General features: G+C 36.1%; 1 protein-coding gene and 1 long non-coding RNA gene across 2 annotated transcripts; both read right to left on the reverse strand.

The window, feature by feature from the left end:
* Positions 1–1154: 1154 nt before the first annotated feature.
* Positions 1155–3467, reverse strand: si:ch211-165b19.11. Its single transcript, XR_002459560.3, has 4 exons — positions 3368–3467; positions 2905–2980; positions 2424–2484; positions 1155–1813 (listed from the first exon to the last, which is right to left on the reverse strand). It is a non-coding gene; the product is annotated as a si:ch211-165b19.11 (long non-coding RNA).
* A 3667-nt stretch (positions 3468–7134) lies between these two features.
* Positions 7135–9215, reverse strand: olig2 (oligodendrocyte lineage transcription factor 2). The gene is given in 2 exon segments (NM_178100.1): positions 7135–8717; positions 9142–9215. A coding segment is annotated over 1 exon segment (822 nt). The 5' UTR covers positions 8675–8717; positions 9142–9215; the 3' UTR covers positions 7135–7852.
* Between the last annotated feature and the right edge of the window lie 3667 nt (positions 9216–12882).

Here is a 12882-nt window from a genome sequence, read left to right on the forward strand (position 1 = left end):
GTGACATTTAGTCTAAACAGTCTCTGAGTCAATGCGTCAAGTATCTTCATGGACACTTTTAATGCTTCCAAATCCAAACAGTTTGTTGCATGTCTTATTGTAGTTCAATATGATACAATTTACTTTCTATGTGCGATTTGACTGGAATCAAAGGACTGATTCTAATCCCCTAGAAAGGAAATATTAAAGTAGTGACTGCAGATTGAAGAAAAGCAGTGGAGTAAAAGCACTGATACAACACTAATGCACAATGGAAAGTAAAGTTCACATTTTGAAAAAAAACTGCTTCGTAAATTACAATTTCTGAGAAAGAAACTACTCAACAACAGTCATTTGAGTATTTGTAATTTGTTACTTTACACCACTGGATATATGTACATCTTATCCCAGCTAACATAAGACCAGCGGGCCACTGGCGGCCCGCCGGCGGCAAAGTCGGCGGTCCACTGGCGGGCGCCGCCCGCGGTCCACCGTCAATTTGCTCATCGTTATTCCAGCGGCCCACCATCGGCTCCCGCCGCTTTTCCGACGGTGGTCCGCCATCGGACCGCTGGTTTTAAATAAGTGTCTGCTGGCGGCCCGCGGTCGGTCCACATGTCATTTTTAAATATTATATTAGCCTTTACAATTGTATTCAATATAATTATGTCCAATAATGAAATCAAGTACAAAATACTTAATCATTATAACATTTATTTATAATACTGCATAACGAACATACATTAAACACTTAATGAAATGTTTCAAAAACACATACGTTAACAAATATAACAAAATAAATATAAAATAAATATAAAATACATACAAATATAATATAACAACATACATACAACAGTTACATTTTACAGTAGTTTTATAAGTAATGTTAATGGTTTAAATATGAACTAATATGAACAATACCTGTACAGCATAATTTATGTACAGCATTTACTAATGCATTAATAAAATCAGTCATGCTTGTTAACATAAGTTAATACATTGCGAGTTAACATGAATAAACAATTAACAACTTTTTACCATTTACCAACATTAGCAAAGATGAATAAATACTGTAATAAATGTATTGTTTATTATGTTAGTAAATACATTAACTAATACATACAACCTTATTGTAAAGTGGTAACCATTCAACGAGTTTCTATAATAAAGACAAACTTTGAGACTTCTCATTATAAAAATAAACTATTAAAAAAATTTGTATTATTTATATTTTAACATTATTATAATTATTTATTATAATATTATATTAAATTATAACATTCTTATGACATTTAACGTTATTATAATTAACATAAAAATAAATTACATTGCGAATAAATATTAACATATTACAATAAATGTAAACGTGCATTATTATTACAAAATCAAACTGTAAAACATCTGGAGGTTATTAATAACTACACTGGGGCAGCACAGTGGCTCAGACTGTCACCTCACAGCAAAAAGGTTGCTGGTATGAGTCCCGGCTGGGTCCGCTGGCATTTCTGTGTGGAGTTTGCATGTTCTCCCTGTTTTGGTGTGGGTTTCCACCACAGTCCAAACACTTGTGCTATAGGTGAATTTGAACATAGTGTAGAAGTGTCTGTGAATACGAGAGTGTATGGGTGTTTCACAGTGCTGGGTTGCAGCTGGAAGGCTGTGTAAAACATATGCCAAAGTAATATCCAGTTCCTTACGCTGTGGCGACCCCTGATATTAAGCTGAAGGAAAATGCAGGTTCTTTTGTCTGCCCCCTCATGATTAGCAGATCCTAATAAAAATGTCTTGGAGGCTCCCTTCCGCTGTCTCTCTTGTAGCAGGCTTCTTTCTTATCCTGAAATAACAGAATCATCAGTCATCATTTTTGTCCATCATCAGTAACTAGATCATTATTGACATTAATGTTTGTATTTTTTATTGGACATCAAGACTGCATTGATTTGATCGATAACATTAATTTACACTTTAAAAGTAACACTGAAATATTTTTACAGTTTAAAATAATGATTTTTAATTTCAATACATTGTAAATGGTCCATTTGAGTATTAATAGACTGTCTGCTTAATATCTGTTGATTCTGCTCCTTCAACAGACATTAACCGACCCTAACCCTAACCCTAACCCTTAATTTACCAAGTACATGTCAACTTACACCAACCCTAACCGCAACCCTAACAGTCTACTTATAATCTAATGAGAATTAGTTGGCATGTAGATGCAATGCACCTTAAATTCAACAAACAGACCATGAAAATAAAATGTGACCATATATTTTATTAATGTGAGGTCAAAGCTGATTTGTTAGCATCATTACTCCAGTGTCAGATGACCCTTCAGAAATCATTCTAATAGGCTAATTTGTTTGATGCAGTTGATATTAATATTAGCATTAATAAAATTAATCATTGGGAATACTTTTAAGTGACACTATAATATTACTTACCTTGAATGAAATCTGGCAAGGAAAAACAAAGTGGTAGAGTGAGTGGAGGACGATCCAAAATCTAGAAAGAAGTAATAAAAATATATATATATTACTAACACATTTTAAGAAATGGATACTTGTATTAAACAAGGGTGCATAAAACAGATCAGAAGAGAGTTAAGATTTCTGATTCAAATACTTTTCAATTTAAACTTTCTATTCAACAATGAATCCTGAAATAACAAAACATGATAAAAATAAGAAATCTTGCTTGAACAGCAGCAAATTATGAATACAATATTACATTTTGGACTGGAGCACTGATGCTGTAAATTCAGCTTTGAGAAAAGCAATGTAAAACATTTTTAAAACCACTCACTTATGTTTGGATGTCAAAACTAAAATAACTGCAATCAAGACATGTATCAGATGCATGATAATGTAGGGATTTCTTATAAAAATGCACATGAATCTATTTAACAGTTAATTATAGTCTTACCTGTGTTTCCTCCAGCTCTGTGATTAGCTCCCCATCTTGGCTCTTTTCTTCTGTCGTAGGGGTAATTTCGTCACTTCTGAAACCACAGAGCACTTTTTAAAATTAATGTTAGTTTACATTACTGTGAAATATTAAAGTAACACATATGTACTAACTTTAACATTTTAATTCGCTCTTGTTGACAGTACAGTGCTTATTTTAGGCTTAATAAAGTAGACTACCTCCAATAAAACATTGTCAAACCTCTCATCTACATATAAAATGTAATTAAAAGCCAACACTTTTATAAACAATAGCTAGCCTAATGCTAACGTTACCTCTGCTAAAACTCTAACGGACTTTTTCCAAAGACACAACAGTCTCTATAAAAAACATGTTCAACAGAAATATGTCAATTACCAGTAAGAAAAGTGTCAGAAACAGTTGTATGTAACATTTGCGTGATTTTAGCGACTAAACTTACCTGAAATTAGTGAAAACTGCCGCATGAGAGAAGTGCTGTTGACGGGCAGGTGTCGTGTCGTTGCTCTGTTTCCATGACAACGCTCTCTGCTGCAGTGCTTGAATGGGGCTCGGTAATGGACACTTTAAAGTCACGCAGCATTTACATAAACATTTAAACAATTCATAAACATATTAAATAATGACATTTAATATTAAATCTTGATTTTTAAACTTAATTTTGTTTTGTTTTAATAATAACCTGTTATATTTAAAACCTCTTGTAGTTTTATTTACTAAACTTTGCTTTTATTAACTATATTTTTATTTAGTGCCTCATTCGTTTAAAATGTAAAAAGTGTTAAACAAAAGTACTTATATCAGGTACAGAACAGCCAACAACATTAAAAACATCACCGGGTCGGCCATCGGTTAGCCACTGGTGTCCAGACGGCGGTCCACCCACGGTAATCCGCTGGTGGCGTGCCACCCAAAAAACGCCGGTGGGCCGACATAACTTTTAGAATGGGCGGCTTGCCGCTGGTAAGCCGACGGCGGTCCGCCCATATCAAGCCGCTGAATTTGTGCCGACCAAAAAACGCTGACGGTCCGCCAACTCATTGTTTGCTGGGTATGATATACTTCTATACAGGCATCAGGTTTTATGCCATCCGAAAGAAAATGCCGCCTTAACAAAGTTAAGCAGCGCGTGTTGACTTTGACAAATATTTTTCCCTATAGCGTCTTTGGTAATTTACTTAAAACACCTAATGTAAAACAACTCTGTATTTAAGGAAAGATAAAAGACCTGGGCGGACGCAGTGCGACCTGTTTTACAGAACACAAAGTTTGTTGCGCGCTGGATTGAAGTTACTTTCATGGATTTGCTAAGTTCATCCACGCGTTTTAGGGATGCCCATTAGCATCTGTGAACATGTGTCATTTAGTTAGTCAGTCGGTGAGAGGGGATCTTCGTTAAGGTGGCCTGTGTGGAGTGGCTCTGCGGGGGAGGTGCTGCTCTGGGCTGCGTTTCCCGATAACGATTGATCTTAGCACTTAAGAGCGTTTTCTACGAGTCATTTTGCGAACGTTCGTTATTGTTTCACGTGCGTTTCCCAAAAATGCACTTAACACAATTGCACGTAGCCCAGCTTTAAGTGCAACTTAGGAGTCGCTATCCGTTTGTTAAGTGCTGAAATGTCACGCTATAGAATGGCTCGTTATTGTTGCACATGTTATAGCAATCCATATAATTCTTCTTCTACTTGTGTGAATGTAGATTCAACTCGAATAACATAAAAAAATATATTTTTGAGCCAGTTTAAAAACATAAATTAACTGGAAATGTCGTACTGTAAAAACACTGTCTTGCTCCAATCTCGCATAAAACTAATTCTAACAGTCCTTGCCGGAAATGACATCAGCATCATTTTCGATATTTATATGAAACCTTAATTAAGTAGAATTATTTATCAATTTCTTTATCAAAAATTGCTTATCTCACATCAAAATAAATAAATAAGTAAATAAATAAATAAATAAATAAATAAGCTCTTACATTTATTTTCGAAAAGTTTAGCCTAATTATCCCCACCTGATGTGCATTTGCTAATAGGACAAAAATATAGCCTACTACCCTCGAAATGTCCATATACAACAGTGTAATTTTTTTTTCATTCTAACATTTATTATGTAATTTTTATTTTTTTCTTTATTCATTATTATTTGTATATTGAATTGTGTAATGTGTAGAAAATATAAATGAATAGAGATATACGTACAAATAAAATGAATAATGACTTTGAAGAGAAGTAAATTGTAGGTGCAATTTGCCGGTTGTCCAGCAGGTGCCCTCATAACTCTGTCTCCTTACGATGCACTTAAGGCTTTACGATTACTCCAGAGCACTCGTAGATCCACTAAGATTTTCAAGTGCTACTTAAGTTACGATGCTTTTGGGAAACAGACCGTAATATTAAGATCAGTCGTACGATCATTTCTACGAACTTCTTAGGCTTACGATGCTTTTGGGAAACGCAGCCCTGATTAATTTGGAAATGTGATAGCGTGTAATTCTCATTACCTTTCGGGGTAATTGCATTTTACGCGGAGCAAATGGGCGAGGCGGCTGAAGATTACTAACAAGCAGATGTTAGTGAAGGAAGACAAGACACCAGCAGCCTGTTTGCTTTCATAGAGCTCAATCTGGGGTCCAAATTACTGGGTCGTTGCAATACTGAAACTTTATTCACTGAAAGTTTGAAACTTACCTAAAGATGTGTTGGTTTGTTCACCAGTTTGTTGAATTTAACTGGGGCGCGAAGACAGCCAAAATGCACCTAGAATAAATCAGTAATTTATAATGAATACAAATATTTCAAGTAAACTAAATTAAATTAAACTGTATAAATAAAAAAATAACTTCTATACTAATCACTACTGTTGATGTAAAATAAAAATGGTTATTTGTTGCACAAAATTAATATAACGAATCAATATAACGGACAAACAAATAAACAAGTGGCAAATATGAATATTCATAAACCAGCTTCACTCCATATCGTTCCAGCTCAAAAAATCCCTTGGAAAACATTGCAACAGAAAGCGCAATCTGCCATCCAGCTGCTGGCGTTTAGTTATGTATTCCACCTAATACTCCTTTATTTATTCCCCCATCTCGCAGCTTCTTCTCTTTCTGCATATATTCTGTAGTGCACGACTTTAAATGCGTTTTCTGCATTCTAAATAAATGATCTCATCCTTGAAGCCTAAAAAAACATGAAGGTAGTTTTTCCCCTGAATGAATCCGATATGCTTTATGAAAGTTAATAGGGAATTCTACCAGGTCTCATTTGGAAAACAGTCCAATAGCAGAACCGTTGGGGTGACATGTAAAGGTGGTCACGGAGAAGAGAAAAAATGAGGCTATTCTAAAGATCCAAATTACTGATAATATTTTGCGACATGAAAAATTTTTGCGACATTATTTCCAACACAATTAGCTTCTTCATAATTTCTTTTTAATTTTCTGCATCTTTTTTCACGCAAACGAACATTACAACATATTGGCTAAGTGCTCAAAAGTTCAGCATGTATGAATTAGTTTTTTGCTTTTTAGATTTAATTTCAAATTTAACAAATCAATAATGCGAATTCACGAAAGAAGACTGAAAAAACTAATTCTTCAGATAATTTCATGCTTTAAAATATTTCAAGAAACTAAAATTTAGGTTTGAAGAATGAATCGAGTTGGCTAATTTATCAGTATATTGAATATAAGCTGTATTACAAAACATTCTAATTTCAGTAAATCTGCCTCACAGAGATTACGCTCCGACTATATAAATTGTTGAACATTCTCTTTCTTTAGACCATCTTTGTTTCAGTTTTGTTTCAGTCCACAACAAAATAAATGGTGTCAGTCTGAGCATTCTCTGTTTGTTCTCGAATTAGTGATTATTTGTTTCCCAAAATACGCAAACACTAATGCGAACTAAAATAAAAAATTAAATAAAAAAAAATATTAAATAGATTTTTAGGTGTTTTTATTTTAAAAAATAGATGATAGATGGATAGATAGATAGATAGATAGATAGATAGATAGATAGATAGATAGATAGATAGATAGATAGATAGATAGATAGATAGATAGATAGATAGATAGATAGATAGATAGATAGATAGATAGATAGATAGATAGATAGATAGATAGATGATGCTAAAGGATGTGAGCTGTGTGGGTTTGCATAATGAAAAAAGTTAATGAAACACAAACAAGTAAATCATTTTAAAACATTTATTTAACAGTTAGGACTCAAACATTCACCGCACATTAATTTGAAAATACCATCGAAATAAGTAAATAAATAGCATTTTGCACTTTATTATAAAAAAATAAAAGTTGATCATTCTTCGCATCGGTAATGACGGATAAGCTTGTGCAGAAAGAAGAAATAACTATCAATTATGAAGTAAGGAGAAGGGAAGAAATGCAAATGTAGAAATATATTGTGCAGGAATGAACAGGTGCTTCTTTACAAAGAGCGCTTGGCAAATGAATTCTTGCCCCAAACATAAACTGGGGAAGGAATATAAAATCTCTCAAACTGTACAAACGCTATCTACATATTTACAACCATTATGTTTTCAAGGACATTTTTATTAATAGTAGTGGCCCATCAAACTACTTAGCCCTATTTAACTAAAGCATGAATCGGCTTTATTTTACTTTGTGCTGTAATTCTATTTCACATTAGACTTGTTCTTTCAGTCCTATAGTCGAGGGCTAAGGAAGGTTTGCCATTTCCAACTAAATCTATACACAGAAATGCTAAAGTGTTAGAAAACTCTATGTTAGTGGCTTTGATCCATTCTTCTTTGCTTCAGCTCTATTTGATTCCCACAACACATTGTTTAGTCATAAACCATAAACACGATATTACAGTTTTTTATATATATATATAAAAGTCTGTGGTGGCTTCTCAAAGTTCTTTTACAAAAGTTCACTTTATTTTGAGTCACTGGTCAGCCGTGGCATGCTGACGGCGCTCATACCGGGAACGTGAGACGGAGGCACCTGGCACATGCTACACGGACAAGGGATCCCCGCACCCCAGTGCTGGAAACCCGCGCCCAGAGGCCCAGCGCCGGCTGACGGGGCTTTGAGGAGTCCGTGATGCGGCCTGACGGCTGAAAGCCCCGTCCCGGAAAGAGATGCTGCGGTGGAGACTGCTGGTGGAAGCAGAGGATGGTGCACCGGGTGAGAGGAATGCGAGACAGCAGCGGGGTGACCCGGTAACGGAGCCGCCGCCGCGTGCGTAAGAGTGCCACAACTGGACGGATGGAAACCGGCGTGATGGGCCCCGCTCCCTCCGCCGTAGATCTCGCTCACGAGCCGCTTCATCTCCTCCAGCGAGTTGCTCAGCATAAGGATGTAGTTGCGCGCGAGCAGCAGAGTGGCTATTTTAGAGAGCTTGCGCACAGACGGCCCGTGAGCGTAGGGCATGACCTCCCGGAGCCCGTCCATGGCGATGTTAAGGTCGTGCATGCGCTTCCTCTCGCGGCTGTTGATCTTTAGGCGCATGCTCTGCAGCTCATTCTCGGAGAGAAGTTTACGGTCCTTTTTGGAGAGCATCTTTAGAGCCATTGAGTCCTCCTCAGCGCTGGAGATGCCCCGCAGATCTGCACCTCTTAACTCCGGTGGAGAATCGCTCTGCGTGGAGGAGACGGCGCCGGAGAAACCCACGGACTTCTTGACGGCGGACAGAAAAAGATCATCGCCTTCAGGAGAAGAAGGTCTGCTGGACACTCGGCTCGTGTCAGAGTCCATGGCGTTCAGTGCGCTCTCAGTTTCTCGAGGATGTCGATATTCCCTAAAAAGAAAGCACTTATTAAACCCAACAAAACTAAGATGCAACGAAAAACACTTAATATGGAATTAAAAACTAATTAAAAAGCATTAATTTGTTATAAATGTAGGGAAGCAGATTTAATATGGAGATTAATAACAACTCGGCAACTCCACAAAGTTTACTAAAGCTGTTTAAATTTGAGCCAAACTGTTCAATAATTTAGTTGCGACAAACTATAATAATTATGACAAAGTTATAATTATAAAGTTATTATTTTTTAAAGTAGTAATGTAACTAACAGTATCCTACAACAAATTTCTACACTAAATAATTGAAGGGAAATCATGTAACAGCCAAAATAACGCAGACGTTAACTAATAGTATTTTTTTAAATACTTTATACAAGTAAAATCATTGCATACATTTTCTATATATTCTGACTTACCGGTAGCAGGTGCAAGCGCGTGCTGGTGTGTGGCTTTGCAGAATTGACTTGTAAGGCTATTCCAGTTCACTCGTGCAGTGTTTGTGTTTGGCACGCCCGAGAGTGACGACGGGTGTTTTATAGGCGGTCCCTCCTCCCCACCACCCGGGGGCAAGTCACCGGGACAATGTCAACGCTTTTCCGACAGCCCGTCAAGAACCAATGAGCTCCAGTGGGGGGGTCCTAAAACCTGATGTCACTGCAAAAAACTGAGGCATCATTAAATGCATTAGACACACTTCGCATATGGTGCATCCTCACAAAACATCGTTGCGGTTTAGATTACAGAAAGTCGGTTGAACAAACTGTGCAATCTGTACTGAAGTTATTAAGTTAAGTTGGGTGGCGCATATGTTGGCAAATAACTTTCAGGCTAGTGAAAAACTTTTGTTTTATCCCTATTAACTGTTTAAGCTGCAAAAGCACTGCAGGTTGAATCAGGCCTAACAAATAAAAAAGAGGATTCAGAGGAAATTTTATATTTGAATAATTTACTAAACAAAATCTTAATATTTATTATATTATTATTTACAACATCAGATATTAGACTATGTTTAAGTTGGCAAATTTTTATTATTATTATTATTATTATTATTATTATTATTATTATTATTATTATTGTTATTATTATTATTATTATTATTATTATTATATTATTATTATTATAACTATTATTATTATTATTATTATTATTATTATTGCGTATTATTTATTTATCTGAAATATTCTTTATAAGTTATTTTCTTATTATAGATTGTTAATTTGACCTTTTACTTTTTTAATGAATCATCCGCGCAGCTCAATAATCAATAACCAAAAATAGGTTGTCTGACGCGTGGATAGATGGATGCCGATGCAAGATTTTCTCCGTGGTCGTGATCGTCTCTTGCCGGATTGCCCGCGGTTGTTGCAGACAGTTTTGCGGTCTGAATGCGCGCATATTGTTTTAACCCGGTGACCCCATGCGGACGCCTGACAGCTGACTGATCTCAGCCGTTAAACGCATTTAAAACGTTACTAAACGAGGCGTGCAAAATGCTTTTTAACGGTTATGATCTGAAACATTTCAATTAGGCCAATATGGTCAAGCAGAAGTTGTTTGGGGTAAAAGATGGCATAAGTAGGGGATGTCAAATGCGCATATTTATGAGCATAATTTACATGCCCCTTAACCTATATTTAGCAGATATCTGCAGCTGTTCATGTTGATATATTTAGGGAAAAACAGACAGAAAGACAAAGAAAATTGATCAAAAAGCTCTGGCAATCAGTGGATTGTTCTCTTGCTCCACAGGTGTAGATTTAACAGAGACGCGTCAATGAGTTTTGGAGACAGAATTCTGCATCATCAGATCAAGGTCTTTAACATATTTTCATTGAAGCATCTATGAGCTCTTGTTGTTTGGTTGTTATCCCCGTGCGGACAGTCCCGTCTGTCTGTTTGCTTGTTTACTCTCGTTAAATACGCTTATGCAAATGAGCTGGTTTAAAACCGGCGGTGTCGGAGAGAAGTTGTAGTTCAGTTCCTTCATTATGAATTCCGGTAATCTCACTTGTTAAGTGTACCAAAATGGTAATATATGCCGCGACAGTCTGGATTAGAAACGGGGGGTGACAGAAAAGAGCCCTATTGTCAGAGCTGCAGTTTATTCCTCGCGCATATAATTATGTGAAATGTCACCCAGGGAAGAATGCACACGAATTCACACGCACCCCACACACAACACACGCTGACTGACAACTGTCTTGGGAGCAATTACAGAGAGAGGAAGACAGGGGTCGGTCTGCCCTCGATTCATCCCAACTTTGGTAACCGTAGTCCGCCGAGAATGTTGCCAATTAAGGCTAATTAAGAGCGTGCATGCCTGACGTCATTACCTCTTGATTCAGATCAGACTGAGGCGGCGATAAAGATGCACACTTATTTTTACAGACCTGCTTCAACAAGACTGGAGTCTGGCCACATCACAGAGAGATTACATAAGTATACTAAAGCTGGTAACACCTTAACAGTACATAAATAATAATGTTTTAATATGTAAACTAAACATTACTTTATTATGAATTAATGATGAGTTGCGGTGTGCACTACTCATGACTTTAACTGCAACACGAGTCACATGGCTGTGAATAATGACTACCTTCTTAGTACATGTTGTTAATTAATGTATCAATGAACATTTACGTTTAAGCTAAATGTAACAAACATGAACTCATGATTTGTTAATGTATTATCATGACATGACTTTACTTGGAGGGGCACATCACCATTAACCCATCCTTAACTTTTCATGAACTCCTGTGTTTAAACGTTTGATGTTGGCAGAACACTTTTCTGTTGTTATTCAGTGTAAACACACTATTGGATGTGCATAAGGAGTTCATGAGTAGTTAAGAATGGGTTAATGATGATGTGACCCTCCAAGTAAAGTCATGACAATTATACAGTAACATATCATGAGTTCATGATGTTTAAATTAAGCATAAACGAATGTGGTAATTAATGCACAAATTAACACACAATCATATACTAACAAGTAATTATCACTCATGTGACTCATGCTGTTAAAGCTAGTTCATGAATAGGGCACACCTTAACTCATCATTCATTCGTAATAATGTTTAGTTTACATATTAATATGTCATTATTCATCTACTGTTATTGTAAAATGTTTCCCGAAAGCCTAATGAGGTAGGTAGTTGTGTGTTTTGTGGAGCAGTTTCAAGCAATTGTAATTAAAGGGATAGTTCACCCAAAATTTACTCACTCAAGTGGTTCCAAACCTTTATGATTTCTTTCCTCTGTTGAACACACTCAATAATATATATTTTAAAGAAAGCTGAAAACCTGTAAACATCAACTTCTACATTAGGAAAAACAAATTCTTTGAAAGTCAGTGGTTAAAGGTTTCTTTTTTAAAAGATTTATTTATCAGATTTTTATAACAGTTAACAAACAAAAGTAGCAGAGAAAATAACAGTACAAATAGAAAAAAATAAAAACAAAAATATATAACAGTACAAAATTGATTAACCTTCCTGTCGTTTTTGGGTCAAATCTGACCAATTTACAACTTAAAACACTCTAAAACAATATCTTTTGTATTGCCTCAATATCCTCCACACTATTCATTTGAACATATGAAAGTGATGATCACATCTTTCATTGAATTTTTAGTGGTTTAGTCAACCTTGTTACACCTGTGGTATTCCCGGTCAAAAGTGACTGCCATAGGAAATGAATGGGAATCCAGACTATATTCATCCATCAGACAGAAAACTAACTAACTAACTAACTAACTAACTCACTCACTCACTCACTCACTCACTCACTCACTCACTCACTCACCCACCCACCCACTCACCCATTCACTCACTCACTCACTCACTCACTCACTCACTCACTCACTCACTCACTCACTCACTCACTCACTCACTCGATATTTGTAATTTCACTGCAGATATTTTATGTTAAATTCAATACATCTATGTTAAACACTTCTTTGAGACATTGTTCACAGCAAAAGAATGTTGAATAAAAATTTTATTTTGAAAAATGTTGCTGTGCTATATTTATTAGCACTTAAAACAATGGGTCACTTATGACCGGAAAGACTACAGTATAAGGGGCGGGACTTGAACACAACAGGAGGATTAAAAGAATAAATATAAACCCCACTATGATCCTCATATTGCACACAG

Source organism: Danio rerio, chromosome 9 (assembly GCF_049306965.1).
Source record: "Danio rerio strain Tuebingen ecotype United States chromosome 9, GRCz12tu, whole genome shotgun sequence".
In the NCBI taxonomy this organism is placed as follows: Eukaryota; Metazoa; Chordata; class Actinopteri; order Cypriniformes; family Danionidae; genus Danio; species Danio rerio.